General features: G+C 40.1%; 1 protein-coding gene across 5 annotated transcripts in view; it reads left to right on the plus strand.

Moving 5' to 3' along the window:
* The window catches only part of Dis3l2 (DIS3 like 3'-5' exoribonuclease 2), a 329266-nt gene that overhangs the window by 218989 nt on the left and 87183 nt on the right, over positions 1-23094 (plus strand). For all 5 annotated transcript variants that reach the window (XM_085697205.2, XM_085697193.2, XM_085697207.2 and 2 more), the window contains one exon: positions 22804-22916. In XM_085697205.2, coding sequence (XP_085553331.2) covers positions 22804-22916 — 113 coding nt within the window. The remainder of the gene's footprint in view (positions 1-22803; positions 22917-23094) is intronic.

The following is a 23094-nucleotide window of genomic DNA, read 5'->3' on the forward strand; positions in this document are numbered from 1 at the left end:
CATATTTACATAATATGTGTTTACTTAAAGAAAATATTGTATAAAAGTTATTTTTTCCTTTGGTCCCACAGAAATCGTCTAAATGACTATTCTGTGAAAAATAAGGTACACAGACAGGTAGAGTCTAGTAGTGCTCACACTATAGTTTATAGAGTGCCAGTGTATGTTCGAGTCTTTCCTATCATGTGCAAGATATAGACAATCAATTGTATGAAGTATTAAAATTAACTTAGAGGGAGGAAGTGTGTCCCACACTTCTCTTCCAAAGCAGAGATTCACTACTCATCTGATCTGGGATTCACTCCTTCCTTTAGCCCAAATACATAGCTAAGGGGAAGGAACACTCAACAGCAATGGGGATTATTTCATTTTTGCTTAAGAAAATATTTAGTAACAAGTGGAGTTGTAATGATATCCCAGAATCTAAAGAGAGTAAATCCCAGCTCGTATTTTATGATTGAAACAGATTGCTTGCAGCGCACCTCACAGTTGACATCACCACTTTAGTGTGAGAATACCATAGCTGTAAGCTCACCCTCTGGTTCTTAATTACCCTTGCATCATTCACTTTATTGAATATCCAGATTGCATTTGAACTTGTTACCTTAAAGGCAACCCATTCTGCCATAAGATTGTGTCACTCTTTTGAAATCCTCCCCTGCAAGATTCAGAAATAGTTATCTTTCTGCAGTTTTCCACTTGTTAGTCCCATTAATGCTCCTTCGTGCCTTACAGCACAAATACAGTGTCTCGTATGAAAATTCTCCTAAACAAGAGCTATCATTTATCCTCCAAATCACACCATCTCTTTCCTGTCTTGTGGCTGATAAAGTGTGAATCCATTTGCCATGTCATAGAGTCTTTCTGCCTCTGTGAAGTCTGGGTAGTATGGCTTGCAAGCTCTCCTGGCAAGTTCAACTTTACTGGACAGAGCTGGGATCTGGCTAATAGGTGCCCATTCTGCTCACTTACTGCTTCTCCATAGTGTCAAAGAGCAAAGTGTCAGGAAGACAGGTCATGGCTTTTAGCTTTAGTTGATTCTGAACTCTCACAATTCTCCAGCACCTTGTTGTGTAATGTGTGATCTCTAATATTTGCTCTGTCATTGAACATGGCAGGGTTGTCCTTCCCAGGCTTAGAAGTGAATGAACAGAAGAGCAGAACAGATGCCAATGACTTGGGTTTCTATTTAGAGTGGATGAAAGAGTTCTGGAATTACATGGTTGGTAGTTGCACAGTTTTGTGAAAATATTAAAACCATAGAGGGATAAATGAATGAATGAGCAAGTGAATAAATGATGAATAATAAAAATAAATAAACAAATCTAAATCCACTCATTCATGATGCTTCCTGGAAATTAGAATGTATACCTTATCCATAATTATCAGGGGTTTTAGTGGAATATCCATCTGGGTGCCTATAGTCACATTCCTTTCACTATTGCTAGGAGTCTTAACCAGGATCATCCTTGTGGATTCCTGAGAATTTCTCTAACACCAGGTTTTTGCCTAACCCTATAACGGCTCCCCCTATCAAGATATCTCTTTCATTGCTCTCACCTTCCATCCCTCCCTCAACCTGTCTTCTTGATGCCTCATGTTTCCGTCCCCCCATCCCCTCCCTTTTTACTCCCCCCACCGCAGTTTACCCAGGAGATCTTAAGACACTGTATGTATTCACTCGTAAGTGGATATTAGATGTAAAGTAAAGAATAACCAAGCTATAGTCTGCAATCCCAGAGAAGCTAGGTTAAAAGGGGGACTCTAAGAGGGACACATATGGACGGCCTCATGAATCTTTCTAAACCCCTCCCTGCTACTTCCTGTGTCTCTCTGTGTGTATCCTGGGTCCTCCAAAACCTCTGTGGCTAATTTGGTTAGCCAGTTGCTTACTCTGCCCTCTGATTCAAAGGAAACTTTATTGGCAGTCTCAGAGTGTCACTGCAAACAAATATCCCACAACATTTCTGCCTACAATCCCTTTTTGGTTGACCTCGTGTACCACAATTAAAACATCTGACCTTTTGATTTTTCTTAAAAATTTTAGAAATCACTTCTATCAAAGTATTGTAAGTGTGAGATCCAATATCATTTGTATTCCTGATCCATTCATCTATGGGTTCTGATTGCCTTTTAAGGCCTATCCACCATATTGCATTCCTAATTAGTATTTTCAAAAGCCAAAGATTCAATTAATATTTTTCTAACTTCTGGATCTGATATTATTCTATGTACAGCTGAAGTCAAATCTTTGTAAAAAAATCAATGAAGGCTTCTTTTGGGCCTTGTATAATTTTAGTAAATAACTCAGCCCTCTTTCCCGATTCTTCAGCCTTGTCCCAAGCATTCCAGGCTGTTGTATATCTTTGCAAACCAGCATACTGACTGACCTTCATCAAGAAGCTGATCTTGGGAAATATCAATACCTCTATCCCTATTTCATTGTTATATGACCCTAGCTTCCTCTTTCTGCTATGTTTTCCATTGTAACCGAGGACCAGCTTCCAATACTGCTATAGCTAAATCTTTCCAGTCTTGGGGGATAATTCTGTTCCAGGTTGCCCATGAATTTAACATCTGCTTAAAATAGAGTGAATGCACACTATGAATGACTGCTTCTTCAAATCTCCTCAAATCTAACATTTATACAGGATTCCAGCTAACTTCTGTATAGCCTAGGTGGTGCCTATTATCTGGTGGTCATTATTATATGGTAACTGGATAAATTAAGGTTGGTTTTCTAATAACCTTGGACTAGTCTTCAGTTTCATAATGCAATGGTGCAGTAGGCTCTGCTGTAAACTTCTCTGTCTGTGTATAATATTTTTCTTAGTTTCACTAATAGGTCTTTCTAAAGTTTATATCTTATCAGTCAATTTTTCATGTTTGGCGTAGATATCAAACCACTTTTTAAAGAATAAAATATGAATTACCAAATTGATAATAATTATAATAGATATGTCAATCCCAGCTATTTTGATTATTTTTCATTTATTTTTTTCAATTTCAAACTATTCATTGTGGAACCATGTAGAGTCATAATTCTCTGTATCATAGTATTCCTCATTCATAACATGGGAAAGGTTTTATGGTTGTTTACCATCTGGTGTCCAATGCATGGCATTAGATCATGCAGCAGTGAAGCCCTCACCTCTCCCCGCCACCACTGACACTGCTCGGGTGGCAATCCCATATGAGTCACAGGTTTTTCGTGTTATGGTCTCCCTTCAGAAGCCTCCAGCCAGATCTCTTTCCTCACTGTGCAAATGTAAGGATCCTATAAACAGTGTTCTTTAGGTACTATCTTTCATTGTTGTTCCTGTTCCCAATCCTGTCACAGCTCAGGAATCTGCACTCCCTCCCTTGGGACCCATAAAGAAGCCGTCTGTGGTGTTCTCACTCATTGCTGAGACACTTGGCAATGTTGTCTACTTCCCTTCCTCAAAGCTCTGTCTTCCTCAATCCAAAGGACCTGCTTGTTCTTGGTTCTACGTTGGAGACTGCTGAACTGCCATCCCTCCCCCCTTCACACACACACCCTGTCTGTCCATGGAGAGCTATAGGACAGGGTTCCCTATGAGCCTGTTTCTTCTCTGTCCCTTGCCGTCATAAAGACATTGTCCACCATAAAATTAACTTCTTTAAAAGACAACCATAGAATTGCGTTGTCTAACTTCTCATCTCAGGACTGTTACTGGGGGCCTTTTCAATACCCCTCCCACCCTCACTTCTACCCATTATCTTTACTGCTTTACTGCATTGTACCATCAAGGAGCAGAACATGTCATTTCTCTTTAATCTGATTGTACATATGGACCAAGTCCTACCGAAGCGCTTTAAGGCTAGTCCTCTACCTCCTCTTTCACTTACCACTCTTCCCAGTTACAACATACACATATACACACCACATATACATCCCCCCTTACATGTGTAGACATATCACATACACATATAATACATACACATTCATATCATATACACGCGCGCGCACACACACACACACACACACACACACATGAACAAGATAAAACTTTGCATAGCCCTTTTCTCCTAACAGAATGAATTGTTCCTACTTGATTACATTAACACGTTTTCTTCATGTTTCTAACAACAATAAATATGATTACTTTTGATTTAATTCCCCTTTTATTCTTGTTTTCCAGGCAGAGTATTCTTGACATATTTATGTCTCAAGTAGCATGCTTCCTGCCCTAAACTTTAAAAATGTTCAGTGTTGTCAGACTTAACCTGTATACTTACAGTAGTTCACTTCCGTTTTTTTTAAAAAGTGTTTGTTTTTTGATTTGCCTTTTTCATTCTTCTATCTTTGTTTATAAATTTGTAGTTGCTTATAGGTTTATATCCTGATCTATAAGCCTGTTTCACTTTCTGGGAAGCTTCTCTAAACTAAATATGTTTCTTTGGAATTGGCACAGTCTCTCCTTGTTTCATCCCCATCTTTGAACTCATGTGTCATGTCTTGGTGATACACACAGGCTCACTGAATTCTGTCTTATGACTGTGCTCTTTGTCTAGTGCAGTGAATTTTGTTTACCTCATCCCCAGGGTTTCGTATGTGAGTCACTGGATACCCTACATGCTTTTCTCTCTTCATGCCTACAGCCTTCCCAGAGACTCATACCAAGCATTTTATTTTGTCCTTTGTTTCTGTCTGCATCCTTGCCATTCCCAACCAAGGAATTACTAACTCAGGTCGACTATGGTTAGAGAACTTACCTTACTCCTCATGAATGTCTGGGAGTTTGATTATATCTTGACTTTTTTTTTTTTTTGGTAAATATTCCGTATATACTTGAGAAACATATGTTCTCCTCATTGTTGATAAATAATTGATAAGTGTCAGTAAGGGCACTATTGCTTAGTCTTCTGTGTCCTCATTGCTTTGCTTTCTTCATGCCTGTGTTAGTCTTTCTTTGCTGTAACGGGTAAGTACCAGAGAGAAGCAGTTTTAAAGGAGGACAGCTGTGTTTGGGCTTGAAGCTTCAGAGGTCTCAGTCCAAGGGCAACTAGATCCATTGCTTTGGGCCTGAGGCAAAGCAAACCTGTGTCAGTGAGAGTATGTAGAGACCAATGACCTCACAGCTATCAGGAAGCGACCTTTCTGTAGTATGTCTCTTTTATCTCCAGTATCTACTTTGAAATTGCTATAGATACTCCAGTTGTTTGTGTTTAAGTCTTTCAGCTGGAGAGATGGCTCAGAGGCTGCTCTACCAGAGGTCCTAAGTTCAATTCCCAGCAACCACATGGTGACTCACAACCATCTCTAATGAGATCTGGCGCCCTCTTTTGGTGTACAAGCATTCATGCAGGCAGAACATTGTATACATAATATATAAATAAATCTTTTTTAAAGTATGTTTTTATCTATCTTTCTTTTACCCTCTTTTCAAAAAATATTTTAGATTTTATGAGGAAATTGTAGACACTTGAGGGTTCAGATTACCCTGTGGCTCATGCTACAACAACTTTTAACTTTTCTTTATATTTAAAGTGAGGTAGTGGTAGTTGTCTTGGTTTATTTTGTTGATTATCTCTAATGTTGTTGGCCAATTAGCGAAGGAGATGGAAGGAAACTCAGGTGCTGAGATAGATCTTTGGACAAGTTTTAAAAATCTTCTCACTTGATAGTGTGATTATTTATAAAGTTTTTTGTAGTTATAAGACTTTCCTTTTGTTTGACCATTTTCACAATATGAAATTCAACTAAAGTGTTTGTGTCAAGTTACTAACATCAACAAAACAAAATTCCCATGGTATTCAAATGCATCAGAAGTTTGTATGCTTATATTTCCATATACATATTAAGACCTAAATTTGATACTTAAAAGTTAAAAAAAGATGTCTTAGAGGCTATAGAGATGCATCAGCAGTGAAGATGTACTGCTTCTACAGAGGACTCAGGTTCTGTTCCCAGAAGCCTTGTCAGGCAGCTTACAGATTCTTGTTGATTCCAGCTCCAGAGAAGCCAGTTGCCACAGGCACCTGTACTCACTTGCACGCACCCACACACAGACATGCACATGTGCACATAGTTAAAAAAAATCTTTTATGAAAAATATCTTAATTTTTTATTTTTAAAAATAGTTACCACAAAAGTAGCTTTATAAATCATTGAGATGCATATACAAGCAAAAATTTAGGTGCTCTTAGAAATACATTTTAATATAAGAGTACATGTAATGCACACACATTTAGTTTGGTTACGCTTTGGAAGTAATGATGAATACTTAATCTTACACTATAACTTAGCCACTGATAGCTCTGATTTGGATAGGTTTTAATGTAGAAAGCAGTACTAAATGCTAGATTCTCTAAATTGTGATCAGAAAGTCAAGAAACTCTAATAGTCTGGGCCTGGACAGTCGCTCAGCACGCATGACAACTGTCAGAAGCTGCTGGCTCCTGCAGTGTTGGTCTTTAAGACATAGAAAACACTTATAAATACTGATTTTTCTAAAAGAAAAAAGATTAAACACATTTCAGAAATCATCAATACCGTAAAATCAGATGCTTAGACCAAAATTCAATTACTAATCATAAAAGGTATATTAAGAAAAGTTTATCAATAACAACAAAAAATCAATAGATTTAGAAATTTTTATATACATTTCTCATTATACAATTGCCAAATTAACAGAAATTAAAGTTTATTCATAACATGTTTCCTTCTCTCCTTCCCTTCCACTCAAATGAATGGCACAATTCACAGTGTACTTAATGTTGTCCTCCAGTGTGCCTTGACAAATGTAAGTTACCTAGTTCTTTGTGTCTATTTTTTCCTTCACAACTTTCTACAGAGTGCCTAATGTTCCCTTCTTTATGTGACTACAAGGGACCATGTCACAAAGGGAAAGTGGCTTTCTCTAACAGAAGATATCTAGATACCCAAAAACTGTCTGTGGAGAAAGGTGGTCAGACAACTGGTCCCCGTGCACCTGTTCCCTGTAGGCATGCTCTTCTGCTTGCTGACTTCGGTGACTGACAGTACTTATTAAAACTTTGCATCAACAGGAAGCCTATAACCTTTGCTTAGTACCTCCAGTACAACTGGAGACAGTTAAAGAAGGCAGTAGCTTACTGTTTCCTGCATTCAAATTTAGGTCCACTTGGACCTCTACCTGCTCCCACACTGTGAGCACCCACACCTTGATATCTGCCCCTTAAGAGTCTAGACCTAAGAACTTCTAAAGAAAACCTTAAGTGACTTTTGTGGAAAACTGGTCTCAGGACTTGACCCTTCCTGGGAAGAGCATCACTAGGGAGACTTGTCCCTTTTGGAGAAAAATGTTCCTGTGCTTGCAGCTGCTCTGCAAACCACAATAAATGAATTATCTTGTTAGCACACTGCCTTGGCAGTGCAAGAGAAGCAGGTCATCTGGTTGTACTGTGTGGTAAAAGACTGGGTCCACAGCATCCTCTGCTATGTCAGCAGCTTGAAAGAAACCACATTTCCTTATGCTCCTACCACCATGAGAAGTGTATCTTACCATGCCTGGAAGTGACACCCCTTGCCCTCTTACAGGATAGAAAGGTAGGCTCCCAGAATGGGGAACCAAACTTTCCAGTTAGCCTTCAGTATCTCAGCACTACTGTATGAACTGACCTTATACTGCCTGCAAGGGAGGCTCACTGGGGACAAATATATATATGTGTATCTCAGCTTCCCATTGTTAGATTCTCATCTAGTAGCTTATCTTACACAGATTTAAAAGATGCTTCTTAAAATCGAATCCACACTGAACATGTAGACTTTCCCCTTGTCGTTATTCCCAAAACAATACATCAAATAACTATTTACAAAGCATTTATATCATTTTAGGTTTTGTAGGTAACTAGAGATTATTTTAAATGAGGATATGCATAGATTGTGTGAAGATACTTCAGTAATTTGTGTTTGTGTTCTCCAAATACTGCCGTACTTTATAAATGGAACTTGAGTGTTCAGGCTCTTCAAAGTCATGTGGTTACCTGTGACTGTCTTAGCTGACCATCCCTCCTGGCTGTTTTCATCTGGAGTTACCTTTTTCCTTGACTTTTTAGCTGTTGGTCTTGTTGTGATTCTCCCATATGGGCCTTAAGCCTTGTGGCATTTGTTTATCAGGCAGAATGCTGTAGTTTGAACCCTCAAATTCGGTCCGCTATAATCTTTTAGTCCACAGGTTATTCTTTCCCCTGGTCCATCCACTTCCATGAACAGATCGTAAATCTGTGATTAAATGGGGTGTTTGTCTTCAAAACTGCATACTGTGCTGAGAGGCACCTCACTCCTAATTACCAAAGTTTAATCTGTTGTCTGTTGAAAATGTGCCATATGTATTTTTAAAAAATAAGACCTACACGTAGCATTTAATTTCACCAAAAACTATGTATAAAATCTGTTCCCTGTGTTGAGAATGGAACCTTATTCACTCTTCAATAGATTTTGGAAGAGAAAATTTCCACTTGAGGGCAATTTTCCGCTCAGATACTTCTGGACTTTGTCTCTGACATCTTCATGATGCCCTGTGCTGTGCCTCTTCCATGGGAAGTCATTTCTAATCCCAGTTTTGAAACATTGAATTTTTTTTTCCACCCTCTTGAAGTCTCTTAGATCAGTGGGCATTCTGACCTCAGGCAAATCGCAAGCAGCTCAAGTACTTGATCATAGACAAATCTTATTCTGGTAGCAGGGTTCCTAAGGAATTTGGGAGAAGAAATGGAAAATTCTGTAGGTTCATCAGCTCAGAAGGAAGTGCACATCTTCTCCATTCATCTGGGACACTGGTGACTGAACAACTCTTAACTGTCCTTGATGGATTTTTTTTTAACTTAATTGTACCTTGACTCAAAGTATCCAAATAACTGAATAGCCATGCAAGGGCTCTGGCATTAAAGTGGGCTTCTGGGATACATGCCAGTGCGCTCCTGTTTTGAGGAGAGGATATAAGTGGAAAGATTAAGTGGAGAGACAGCTCCACCCCTCTAAATCTTATTCCTATGTTCCATTCAAATCTTGCTAGCCTGATTTCTGTGGGGTCCGGATTTTGGAAATTCTCTCTCTCTCTCTCTCTCTTTTTTTTTTTCATGGATGTCTCAGTGCACCTTGTTAAACTAAATTTGGACCCCAGCCTGTTCATCTAGTTCCAGCTTTGCTGATTGGTTCCAGTTTCCTTGCTCATTAAAGCCAAGATAATCTGGCACCCACTAGTCAGGCATCCTCAAGTCTCTGGCACCAAGGTAAACCTGAAAGCCAGTGGGGAGGCCCAGTGACCCAACACTCCCAATTGCTTGGTAAGAGACAGTCGCAGCATGCCAAAGGAGCACTGGAATAGGAGCAGAAAAGTGGGCATCATTGCTTTGCTTCTACTGTTCCTGGAAGTTTAGGCCTGTCTGTGATTCCCTGAAATTCTTTCCTCAGCAATAAAGTAATAGTTTAAACTAGACATTGTTGCAAGTTTCTACCAGTTGCAAATTGTAAGTATATGAAAAACAAAAAGAAATAAGTCCCTTTTATATCTGTTGTTGTAAAAATACAATCATACTTTAGCTGTACTAGCTGTAACATATTCTAATGATGATTTTCACAGAACTACAATTCTTGTACTCAGGAGATGGAGGAAAAAGGATTAGAGTTGGAGGCCAGCCTGGATTACCTATGTAATCTTGTCTCAAACCAAACAAAACAAAAACAGTATGTTGAGTGATCTGGTGAAGGCACTTGCTGCCAAGCCTGATGACCTGAGTGAGTTTGTCCCTAGAACCCACACATAGTGGGAGGAAATCACCTCCTGCAAATTGCCCTTTAAACTACACAGATGTGCATGATCTGAGCACAACAGTGCACACCTGCACAATAAATAAGTCAAGAAAGAAACATTTTTAAAGGAAATAATGATAGCTACTATAACAAAATGAGAAATATAGCAACATTCCTGTTCCAAAGGAAAAGATTAGCTCTGAGCCCCACATTCTCTGATCTCTAAAACAAAGGTAATAATATCTAACTTAGAGTTGGTGGGAAAATTAAATTAAATAATTCCTCAAGTCCCTGGCACTTAGAACTGTGTCATATAAACAGTAAGTGTTCAATAACTATACTTAATTAATATTACTACAAAAGTGGAAAGATTAAACTTAACCTGGAATCATCGTAAGAGTTGTAGCTACGGAAACAAATGTGCAGCTGTATTCAGAAGCTGAGATATGAACAGAATAGAAGATCCAGAAGCACCTACTTTGTACCCGTGCAACCTGGGTTCAGCTCAGTGTCACCGCAGTATAGTGAAGAGAAGGTTTTACTGATCAGTAGTGCCAGGTCAAGTGTGTAGCCTATATGGGGTTTGATCTCTGCTTTACACTATACATAAAAATGAACCCCATGTGACTCATAGACCTACATGGGAAAGGTAAATCATTAGTACACCAAAAATATGGCAGAATAATAATTTCATAGCCTTAGGGGAGCCAAGAGTTTCTTAAGCTAGGCATGAAAAGCATGATCTGGCATGGTGGTGGTGCATGCCTTTAATCCCAGCCTGGGAGCCAGAGGCAGTCAGATCCCCAGGAAACCTTGTCTTGAAAAACCAAAAAAGAAAAGAAAAGACTTACAAGCTGTATTATCTGTTGCTGTGATAAAATACCATAACCAAGATAACATATAAAATAAAGGGTTTATCAACTACACATAGTAGTTGATAAGCTGTTTTTGTAGCAGATTTACATTTTTTGCATGTATAAATTATGAGTATAATTTTTGTTTTGTCTGCTGTGAAGTTAGAAAATAGTTTCTCCTTAATACAAAGAAATGAATGAATGAAATTGAGTAATTACATCCAAAAAGTTATTTAACATCACTAGAAATAACCGTAAAAAACAAACAAATAAATAAGTGGTTCTGTAATGAGAGAAGAACCCTTCCAAGTTTTTATCACTAGGATATAAAGTGAGGAGCTTTTGCCTCTCAGAGTTGAAAGTGAGAAAGGACATGATAATTTCAAATGAAAGGAAGGTTTAGACTGGATTAAGCAGGGGTAATTACAGTTTCACATGGTGACTAGACATTTAATGGTGCCTATGTGCTTTAAAATGTATAAAATTATGTATCTTTTAAATTTTGCTTTTAGAAACTAATAATTATGTCTTGTTAATTAAGAGAAAATAGAACAATCCATGGATGGCTGAATGTGGTGAAGCCTGCCTATAATCTAATCCTAGCCCTTTGTGAGGCTGCGGTAGGAGGATCCAGAATTCTAGGCCAGACTTTGCTCCATAGCAAGTTGGATTTGAGACCAGCTTGGATTAAGTGAGACCTTGTCTCAGAAACAACAACATGAGAAAAGGGGTACAGATAGCTAAAAGGATGGCGGAAGGGAGGATAAAGATGAATCCTTCCACAAACAAGCATGAAAATTTGCAAAAATTCTATAGTCAAACCTACATGTAGGCATGTTGAGCTCTGGAGGAGCCAGAGCCTTCAGTGAGGATCATACAGTGCTCACTGCACCACAGAGTAGAGTAAGATTAGGGCCCCCAGGACAGCGTAAGCATCAGTGTTTGATGTGCTTGAAGTGTTTGTTTGAAGTGTTTGAAAGTGCTTTGAACAAGCTTATATGACCTGGAGTCTCGTTTCTTCTTTGGAAACAGTTGTTCTGCTTGGAAAGGGTATCCTCGTGCCTGAGGTCACCATCTACCAAGAGTCATATGCCAGCAGCTATGTCATGGCCCCTGCCTAGGCTTGCAGGAAGCTGTGTATGTACTGTGGGTTGAGGGTTGTATGGAAGCAAGTAGAAGTGTATACAGCATTTTGTCTATGCATTTAAAAAGGAACCTAAAGCTTAAATGAGAGAGACACTTGTCATGGAAAACTTAGAGTTTTCTTTTAAGCATGAAGAAATCCACAGTCCTGTCATCTAAAGGAAACCTCTACTGTTCCCTTCGTTTGTTTCTCTTCAGACACTTTTAAGCCAGGTTTCCAGGTTTTTGTTATTGTTTTGTTTTTGTTGTTGTTCTTCTTGACGCCTCTGAAAACAAATACAAACGTGGACTCTGAAGTCAAGAATATCCTTGGGAAATGATTTCCAAGGTCCAGAAGTCGTCACTGGGGACATTGACAGTCAGCTCTAAACTATAACCCTCTTGTGCTTCTTTGGCTGCTTTCTTTTAAAATTTGTACCTAGTTTTACTTAACTGAGTTTTGTCCTTTTCAATTTTTTCATTTCCTTGTCTTCTTCAGTCTTGCAGTTTTTGGGTGGTGGTGCTGATGGAGGGTTTTGGACATGCACAAAAGCCAGCTGACAGAATATTAAAAAAAAAAATTCTTGTTGCTTCTGCAACCCTCAAACATGGCCTGTCTGCCCTGTTTCTACCCTAGCCATCCTCACTCACCCACCACCCTAGCTCTTGTTGCTTTTGCCCTCTGAGTTTGTAACCACTATCAAGGGTCCTTCCCCACCCCTGAACTTTACTGTCTTGGTATTGAGGAAGTATCAATCAAATGCATGTGCTCATTGCTGTCCTAGCCCAACCGGCTGAGCCCGGCTTTCCCCACTCGCTTTGGAGATGCCTGAAAATTCCCAGATGTTGCCTGTGCCAGCCTCACATGTTCAACCCCTCATTCTCTTTCCTATTAATGAAGGAGGCTATTGCTCAAGTCATTTGGAAAGGGAAAAGTGGAATTTACTACCTGGGTGTTCCTCTTCCATGCAGTTCATATAAATTTAAACTGAGATTCCTGAGAATTAGATTGAACATGACAAAAATTGCTGTGTGGGCAGTTTCGCTGAGTACTTGCAGATTGATAGAGCTCTTTGTAACAATGAAGGGGAAGGTTCTTTAAGCTGCCTAGTTCCAGAAGGTGAGCTCACCAGTTAAGGAGTTTAAAAAGGTTTGCTTTAACCCTTTGATGGGTAGCAAAGAGAGAGAGAGACAGAGAGAGAGAGAGAGAAAGAGAGAGAGAGAGAGAGAGAGAGAGAGAGAGAGAGAGAGAAAGAAACAAGTTTTAAAAAAATGCACAAACTCTTCCAAAACTGGCACACCCGAGAAGTTGTGCCAGACAACACCCTCCTCAAACAGACAAACCTTGCATTGCATTCAGATTTGTGTGTCCTGGAATTTTTCATTGGTTCAACTCCTTCTAAGTTTAAGAAATATCCTCAAATCCTCAGCACGTCATGACCGTGGAGTGCTGCCACGGCCTGCCATCTCGGTGGTCAGCTTTTGTGTGAGGAGATTACATAACAAAATACCACACGGAACTGGAAGTTGTCAGAGTTTGAATTGTCCGTCTTACCTAGCAACTCCGTCAGTGTTTCCACCAAAGTCAGCGGGACTTTGCTTGTCCCAGCTAAAAGAGGGAGTTTATTGTGTGACCACAGGTGATACAAATACAATTGTTTTTCAGATGTTTAGTCTGTTTCAAAACTTAAGAAGAACCAACCCAGGCCAGGGCCTGCATCCTGGCTGGATGAACTTCCCAAAGTGAAACCCTTACTGCTGACTGTATTCTTTCAGCCCCTTCAGTCAGTTTATCAATCTGAGCTCTTAAACTAGATTTCTTTCTTATAGGTTGGGAACACTGGCCATGGGGTCAAGAGGGTAATCCCCAAGAGCAGTATGTTCCCATCCCAGGTTGGATGGGAGCCCACTGAAGCCTGGCATCTGCAGTGTTGGGGAGAAGGGAGTCCTGTAGGTGTTGCTTGCTTCCATCCTCTGCCTGTGCTCACTCCACAAACTACTCACCAAGCAGTTCATTTCTTTGCCTGTCAACACTATTCTTCAGAGACCAATACCTTCTTTGGGGTTACTGTTTACAGTCTGGTATCATCATAAACCTCAACAATAAACCTATGGTATGCAGAATGAGGCCAGCAGCCAAATCAGAATGTGAACGTGGTATACTCAGTTTGTCTCTTCCCGTCTTGGGTGAGATAAAATCTACATGCTTCATCCTAATCCAACAGTCCCAGCGACTTCACTAGGCTCCTACTTCCTATCTTTTCTTCCTCCCTGTCTTTTCCTTATTCCTTAGGCTCCTCAAGCTTGTCTTACCCCTAGCCCTTTGCTTTGGATATGTCCTGCAGCCATCATTTGACATGTCCATTCTACCTTGTAGGCTTCCGTATATTCCTCAGAGAGTCCACCATAACTAAACTTGAGACATGACAAGCATTCTCTCCCATATTGGTACTTTATTCAAAGTCTCTTCTACTATCTAAGTAGACTTCTTAATCTTGTTACTTATTTACTTGATGTCATTCTCTCTTCACTAGAATACAAGCTCCATAGAAAGGACCTTGCCTGTCTCCTTTATGAATATGACCCAGCCCCTGGGAACATATTTGACACATCCATGGTAGGAGCTTTACTGGCATTTGTCAAATGGCTGAATGAGTGGTGGTGGTTGTCAAGAACATGTTTGGAAAGAGTGTTAGGATTGTGAGATAATTCAAAACCAAGCTGTGTGGTGTGTCTCACCTGAAGAAGAGCTCCAGAAGCCTCATGTTACTGGCAGCAGTCACAACTGTTGCTACCCTATGCCAACCCTGTTCCACTTTGTCTTAGCCAGATTCTTGTCCCCTAAGGACATGGGCTTGTTCTGAGCAGCCTGTAAGCTGGAACTAGTATAGTAAATAAAAATTCTAGGGAGACGTGTGTTGGCTTTGAAAGAGGGGGGAAAAAAACCACATACTTGCCATTTTTATCCAAGGATGAAGTAGATTACACTGGGAAATCCTGACTTTGAAGTCAGGGAGAGGTGTAATGAGAAGCTCTAGGAGAGTAAAGAAGGAATGCTGCTGGAACTTGACCATCCTGCCATGGAAAGCCCTTTCTTATCCCGGATGGAGTGTGAGGAACATTAGGAGCTGCCAGGAGCAGGTGAGGAAGTGTGTTCTCTCTCTCTCTCTCTCTCTCTCTCTCTCTCTCTCTCTCTCTCTCTCTCTCTCTCTCACACACACACACACACACACACACACACACAATAGGAGTTGCCAGGAACAGGTGAGGAAGTGTGTGCTCTCTCTCTCTCGTGGGCTCTCTCTCTCTCTCTCTCTCTCTCTCTCTCTCACACACACACACACACACACACACACACACACACACACACACACACAGGAGGGTTTGGGGGGAATGAAGACAGTGCAGAGTAGCTGGAGTTCCAGGCTTAGGAGCTGGGAGTTGTGCTGAGGAGATCCATCACAGTTGGGAGGCAGGAAGCATTGAAGAAGGCAGGGCCAAGAAGGTTAAAAGTACCTGGGATAGACAGGTATAGGAGTAACTTTGTTGGTTTCAAATTAATTGCCATGTACTGAGAGGAGTGGAAAAGTCAGAGCAGCAGGACTCCAGGCCTGTATTTTGAAAAGAGTACTATCTTCTGTGTGGAGGATGGGTTTGTGCAATGGTGGGGAGCAATGAGGAGCTTAGAAGGTCTTCCTTAAAGGAAATGATGGTCAGACTAGTAAAGTGGGGGATGACTGGGGAAGAGGTGTGGGTAGATTAAAGAAGTTTGGAAAGTTGAGTGCTGTGTGACTGTTTAGCAAAGGCCTGAGTGGGTCCTGGATTTCCTCTGGTCCTCTACATGAAGGTGCTTTTGTTGCTTTAGTTGGGGAATAACCCCACTTCCTGGAACAGGTAATGGATTTGCTATGAAGGATTCATGTGAGGTACCTTTGGAGCAACTAAATGGCACTTACTAGTAGACTTGTGTCAACCTGAGCTCAGAGAGATCTAAAGCACAGAGTCAAGAGACTAAAGCCCAGAAGTGAGTATGCTGGACAGTGCAGGAAAAGCAGACTTAGCAGAGAAGTTAGCTTGGCAAACACCTAGGCATGACACAAAGACATGGATGGGACAAGCAGAGAAGGAAAAGTCTTCAGAATTCAGTGGCATAACTCATTAGTGACCCAAACAGTGCATGGCTCTGTTCGGGCAACTGGAACAAAGTACGATAGTAGCTTATTTCTCACAGTTCTAGAGACTGGGGAGGTCAAGATGAAGGCACTGACAGCCCAACTGTCTAGTGAGGGCCCACTTTCTAGTGTCTTTGTATGGTGGAAGGGACAGGGGCACTGTTTCAGAAACTATTAGGTTGTTTGGTTGGTTTTTTGCTTTGTTTTGTTTTGTTTGTTTGTTTGGGGTCTTTTGGGGGTTTTGTTTTTTCCAAAGATGGAATCTACATCTTGGAGCTTTCCAAGCAAGGATTCTACCACTGATATATATTCTCAAATCCTAAGATCTCTTTTATGACGACATTAATCTCATTGGTCTGGGCTCTGACCTCATGGCCTAATCACCTTTCAAAGGCTCCATCTTCTGATCACAGTAGGGATTAGGCTTCAATACGTGAATTTGGAGAGGACACAAATACTCAGTTTATTACAGAACATACTGAGGTTTTCTGTGAGGAATGTTCTGTTGGAGCTGGAGGACTCTGTGTCACCAAGGCCCATTCTCAGTAGTGGTGCAGGCACACTTAAGTGACCCAGGTCTTGAAGGGCCTATTCTTGCTGTAGCTAAGGGAAGACCTCTAATGCCTCCATCTCCACCACCCCTGCCTGGGCAGTCCTTAATACTGGCCAAGCCTCTGGTAGTTAAGACAATCACTCTGCTTCCAGCTAAAGCTGACTGTCAGCTAGAGATTTAGAAAGGAACTGCCTGGGTTTCCAGGACTTACTCTTCTAATTAAAGAGAACTGGAGTTAATAGCTTAGTGGTTGTTCCATAATCAGGCCCTGCTACAAGTGGTTAAGAAGCTTGGCAGTGAGAACCAAAAGAGCCTTCAGGGACAGGGGTGTGGCTGTGAACAAGGCTAGGAAAAGGACTTCTGAATCCAAAGCTAAGAATGTGGCTTCCCTTGAGTCATGAATGATAGGGAGGGTTTTTGAGCTGTGGCCCATTGAGACAGAAAATTAAGTTGTTTCATCTTGTCCTGGAAGTGACTGTGGGTAGGGGTTATAGGTGGGGGAGTGAAAGGAACAAAAGCTCAGGAGTCAAGCTGACTTAGAATTGGTGTTTATCATATCCTGACTGGGCTACATTGGACCAGTAATTTGCAGCCTCCCCTAGCATGAGGTGATTTATCCATATAATCTCTAGGGTATGATTGTTGTCAATGTTAGATTATACTCAGAGGCCCTGGCACAGAGATAAATTTTAAAAGAAAGTCATTTCTGCAATTCTGATTAGCATTTGAGGGATTGAACCCAGGGCTTTATGCATGATGGGCAAGTAATGTATCGTTGAGACACATCCCCAGCCCTGATTATAATTTTTATGAACATCATTGCCAATATTATGTCCATGTAGTTGTCATAGATTAAAAAACACTTTCCTACTTTCCCGTCAGTTACACTTCAACACACTCCCATATGCTTTTGTCCTCTGTCATATCAGTGTATCTGCTAGGTACATTAGGCCCAGTCCTCCTCAAAAGGGGGAATTTCTATGTACTGGATGCTGGTGTCAACCAGAGGCTTCATTCTGTACATCATGGGTTTATGCAAGAATGTATTTTATTGAGGGTAGAGAGACAGCTCAACAATTTAGAGCACATGTGTTATTTCAGCACTCACTCGGGCAGCTCACAACTGCTTTATCCCTACCCCTGGAGACCTCACATCCTCCTGTGGACTCCATAAGCACTGCACTCATATATACATACTCATATTCACTCTCTCTCCCTTTCTCTAAAAAGAACTGCAATAATGTCTTTGGAAAAGAGAAAACCCTCATAAGTGGGGCTCTTGAGAACAGAGCAAATGACCACCTTGAGGATAGCCCCACCCCTGAGGATATGGCCAGGACACTATCAAGAAGTGGTTGCACCAGCTGAAAAACTGGATTTGAAAGGGTGGTTTCTAAGCCCTGGCTCTAGTCTATTAGTATTTCACATGAGTGAAAACATTCTGATATTCTTCTCAGGTCATTCAAAGGAATGTGTGTATTCCTCTTAGCTTTGTAGTCTCTGTACAAAGTGGAACAGGCATGAATGACCTTTGGGGATTCTTTTTCCCTGATTTCACTGCTCCTTAAAGTTCATGGACGTCCCCTTTGCCCTAGTATCTAGAAAACTATATTTTTTAGTTTTTGAGGAATATTTTTATATTCTTTTTATAATTCATTTATTTATTTGTATTTTATGTGCATTGGTGTTTTGCCTGCATGTGTGTCTGTGTGAGGCTGTCAGATCTCCTGAAACACGAGTTACAGACAGTTGTGAACTACCATGTAGGTACTGGGAATTGAACCCATGTCATCTGGAAGAGCAGCTGGTGCTCTTAACCACTGAGACATCTCTCCAATCCCATTATATTCTTTTAGTAGACGTTAAGAGAGAGCATTTTTAAAAACATTGTACTAGTCCTCAATGTCCTGACAGCAAACGCTATCACAACTGACCTTTTGAGGTGCATATTTTCTTTCATAGAATAAAAGCTCCAGTGCCACTGTCTCGAGTTCTGCAAGTTCACATTATGAAAATATATGTAATAAAATATTTATTTAGGGTTTTCATAAAAAATGTCCAAAGTAGAGAATAAGAGAGTGTCTTTTGCTGGGTTGAGAGGCTCTGCAGGAAATTCAGAATGAAATTCAAGTCCCTCACATATATTTAGATTGGCCTCCACTGTGTTTTATCTCCTGTAATGAACTCTTTGTCAGTTTGTCAATTTTCACTAAGTTCAGAAAGTTCATGTATAGTAACACAGATCCCAAGTTTAAAATTATGGTTTATATCATGATGTAATAGTCATCTCTCTTTTCCTTTAGTCAATATTTACCTGTGAGGCCCACATATTATAATCTTGACTTCAAAAGAAGACCCTTTATTTTACCTTCTTCAAGTGTTGGTTTTAAATGTTTAAAATATTAGAATTTAGAAGCTGAGCCATCCAAGACTCTTGCCTGTGGTTGCTTGGAGTAAAGTTCCTAGAGCATCAGGCAAAACAGGCGTGTTCAATTCACCAAGTGACCCAGTAACATAGCTGTGTGCCTATCAGAGTGAGACTGCTCAACTTGGAGCCAGGTTGGTTTCTCCCAGCTCCCCAGCCAGCCCTATGGAAGATAAACCCATTGCATCACCTCATAGCAGCCACTGGGCTGCCTTGGACTTGGCTTCACCTTTGTAAATGTTCCTACAAGGTTGTGAAAGAAACGACAAAACAAAACAAAACAAAACAAAACAAAACAAAACACTCTGTGTATCAGAACGACTGAAGAATAAATTCTATGCTTTGTCTGAACTTTTCATTTTAAGTACCCCCCATTTTAAAAAACTGAGGGAAGAATTACCCTCTATGAAGTAGGTATAAGAAATAGGTAAAAGTTATAAGTGTTCCATATAAAATATCTGATGGGCCAGTAAGATGGTTCAGTGGGGAAAGACTCCTGTCTTTAACTCTGATAATCTGAATTCTAACCCCAAGGTTCACATGATGAGTGGAAAAACAGATTCCCTCAAGTTTTCCTCTAACATACCGATGTACATCATGGCATGCTCACCCCCCTGCACCCATGCGTAGAAAACACATAAATAAGAATATAATTTTAAAAACATTAAGACTGTCTAATGCCTTAGGACTGGTCACACAGGTCACCAAAGGAGCAAATGGGAATGCGTTAATAAGCTCCTTGGTTTTAGATGAGATTCTCAGCAAGGCAGAACTGAAAGAGTATTCATTAGCTCCGGAATGGCCAAGTAGACAAATAAAGTAGGTTCATCCCCACCTTGATCCTGAAGTTCAAACGAGGTCACCCTGGATTTTCCCATGTTTCTTAGACTTGTTATTTTCTATGTTACTTTGAGTATGTGAATGAAGGTGGTTCCTGGTAACTACAGGCTTATATTGTCCCCGTTTCTGGGTTCAGAAGAGAGACCCTCTTGGACAAAGTCCATGTTGGCACTGAAAACAGGCTCAGAAAACTTTTGTTTGGGTCATATGCCTATGCCAAGAATAGTCACTGTCAGCAAGGATGGGATGTAGTAGAATTTCATCAGGTGCATGATCAGTTTAAGCACCTTCAACCCTATGCTTGTATCTTGAGTGTATCTTTCTCCAAGCTAAATGCTTGTTTTATACATATTCTCTTTAGATGTTGTCCATTTTATGTATTTCCATAAATGCATATATAAGAATATCTATGTATGTATTACATGTGTGTATATCACATGTAAATATACATGTATGTATATTTATATTCATATGGCATACCATATTTGAAAGTTCATTAACAGGGCATTCAAGAGTAAATCTTAAGTTTATAAAATACTTCTCCTGTGGCCCTAAGGGACAGTTCCACCAGCCTGGTTACTACCTCTTTGGTGCACCTTGTAGTGGTTGAGCTATTAGAAGAAAGGAAGGACAGGAGAAAGAAACAAACAAACTATCGATTCCATTCAATAAATATTGAGTTTCCACTATGCACTGGCACTCTTGTAGGCACTGAACATGAACAGTCAAGAAAGGCCCTGTTTGCAGTGTTTACCCAGTAATCTCCAGAAAGGTAGTAAAAATATACTATGATACCTGGCAAGGACGAGTGTTCTGGGGACAGACCACAATAAGTATCTGAAGAAGGACGTTTAAAAGAAATTCCACACTAGTTCAGAATTGAATATAATAGAGGGTTATTTATTTAGGGGTAGACCCACAGATCACCATGCTCTGCTCAAACAGGAAACAGTAACCAATGTTGCAGCCGGAAGAGAGAAAGCATGGACTCATATGTTACAATAGCATATATAGTATGTAAGTTTCCGCCCAAGTGGGCGGGTAACTTAAAGGCTACTAGCGTCAGGCATTCCTACAGCACTTCCCCCTTTTGTTTAAATAAGAGAGTTCTAAGCCTAATACAATAAGAACAAATGTGTTAAACAAGAAACGTGATAAATGTTTTAATAATTATCTTATCTAATGAATTTAAGTCTTGTATAAGAATTAACTTGGCCAAGTCATGAGAGGAAAGTAACTTCAACTATCTAGTCTTCAACCCCATCTGAAAAGGGAAATCATATTACTTGAGTAAGCAGGAAGTGTAATCAAGCAACTTCCAAAATGTGCAACAAATGACAGAGACAACTGGCTACCTGGTTAATCACCCAATGTTTCATTTTCAATGTTGGAGCAACCAACTTTGGCTAAGGCCTAGAGTAACTGACAGACCATTTTCAGAGGCAAGAAACTTTTCAAAACTGTCTTACCCTGTCTTGGCAAGATTTGACAGTTTTTTTTTCTTGTATCCTGCTTGTCCTGACCAGACATTGTGCATTTTGTCAGTGGTCAATGCATGGACAGTTCCTTGCCCAAAGGCCAATTTTGCAAAGCTGAAGAAAATAAGCTCCAAGTAGAGTGTCTTTGGTGTTCAACATTCTCTCAGGAATAGATTGGTGCTGCCAGGAGCAATCGTGTCTCACATCAACAGAACCCTAAGTTATTTAAATGCCATATTTTACAGCTCTTTAAAGTGGTTGAAGATTACCTATCTATGCAGAATACAATCTCTCTGTCTAACTATATATATGATAAACATGGATGACTATTGACCTATAATTCTTAATACCTATATAACTTAAAGACTAAGACTTCATATTAAAATATTAAGTAGTCTTTAAATAAAGTAGTACAACAAATGAGGACAATGATCTCAAAATATAAATAATCTATAAGTATTTTGATCAGAGGTAGAAATGTATTTTGCGATATGATAAGTATATCCTAAAATTGTATCAGTATACAAAATGTCTTAAGCAGAGGTAGGAGCATGCATGCATACAATATGACAAAATAACTTTGCCTAGGTATACAAATATTGTAGATGAAAATAGGAACATATTCAATATAATTTAAGTTTGTATCAATATACAATAATCTATACCAATGTAAATAACTCACAAGTATTCACTCCATTACTCACTATTAATATTAGTGTGAGTAAGCTCACACTAATCTATTATCCCATCCAAGTATCAGTGGATACACAGTTGGTGTTTAAGCAGGCAAATAAAGAAAGGACAGAAGAACTTCTTCTTGCTTGGAGATTCTCTTTAAGTAGACCAATTTTAGGTAAAGAGATTGCTGATTGCAGATCCTGCTGAGATAGCCCAAGCATAGCAAAAAGAACCAGCCAGACAAGCTTCTGATTGGGATAAGGTAAGATGTATGCATTCAGATTAGAAAGGTTGTTATGGCAACTGCATCCACACTATGTGAAAGATCCTGCAAGCCTACCAATGTAGGTTGAGGTGAGACCATGCATGACCATAAACAGTGAGCTCAGAAGTGACATCACCAAATGCATGTTTAAAAGCATAACAACAGAAGTGTGGAGGGCTAGGTAAGTGGATACAGGGGCCAGATGGACAGGTCAGACATAGGACTGTCTGAGGGCTTTGATCAATGGATGTAGATGAAAGGCCACGCTTCCAGAAACAGTGCCTTACAGGTTTAGAGGGCCAACTCATTTCTTGTAACCTTAAAGGACTAACTTATTACCCACTAGATTTGTCTTTTATAAATACAGTGATGGGTTTACCCAAAGATAAGATGCCTTTAGAAATGGAAATAGTTTATGGAGATGGCTCTCTCATTTGTTCACAGTAAAAGCCACTTCATCTGTCTAGTATAGGATGAGGAAAGTGACAGCAGTACTAGTCACAGGAACTACAAGTAGCTGCCAAGAAAGACTAGAACAGTGAGTGGCCAATGCTTCAGGGCCTGAGTCTGTGAGAGTGACAGGTACCCTTGGAAAGGATCCCAGGAGGGATTCTGCTAACCTTCCAACCAGGCTAATGCTCCTTCATATCCACTTACAGGCACTTTTGAAGTGGGTGTTCACATCGCCGACGTGAGTCACTTCGTTCCTGAGGGATCCTCTCTGGATAAGGTGGCCGCTGAAAGAGCCACAAGTGTCTACTTGGTTCAGAAGGTACAAATCAGCTTTGAGTGTCCTAGATTTTACAAAGTGTTTCCACTTAGTATTCTTCCTTTATTTTTAATTTGTGAAGAACATGTCTTTTCTGAATCTTTTCCCAGATCTAGTAAGGTCTAAAATACAGGTTTGGCACTGGGAATATGCTTGCCCTCTGTTACTGCACATGTTTTTA

The sequence above is a fragment of the Myodes glareolus genome, chromosome 1 (genome assembly GCF_982192425.1).
Source record: "Myodes glareolus chromosome 1, mMyoGla1.1, whole genome shotgun sequence".
NCBI lineage: Eukaryota > Metazoa > Chordata > Mammalia > Rodentia > Cricetidae > Myodes > Myodes glareolus.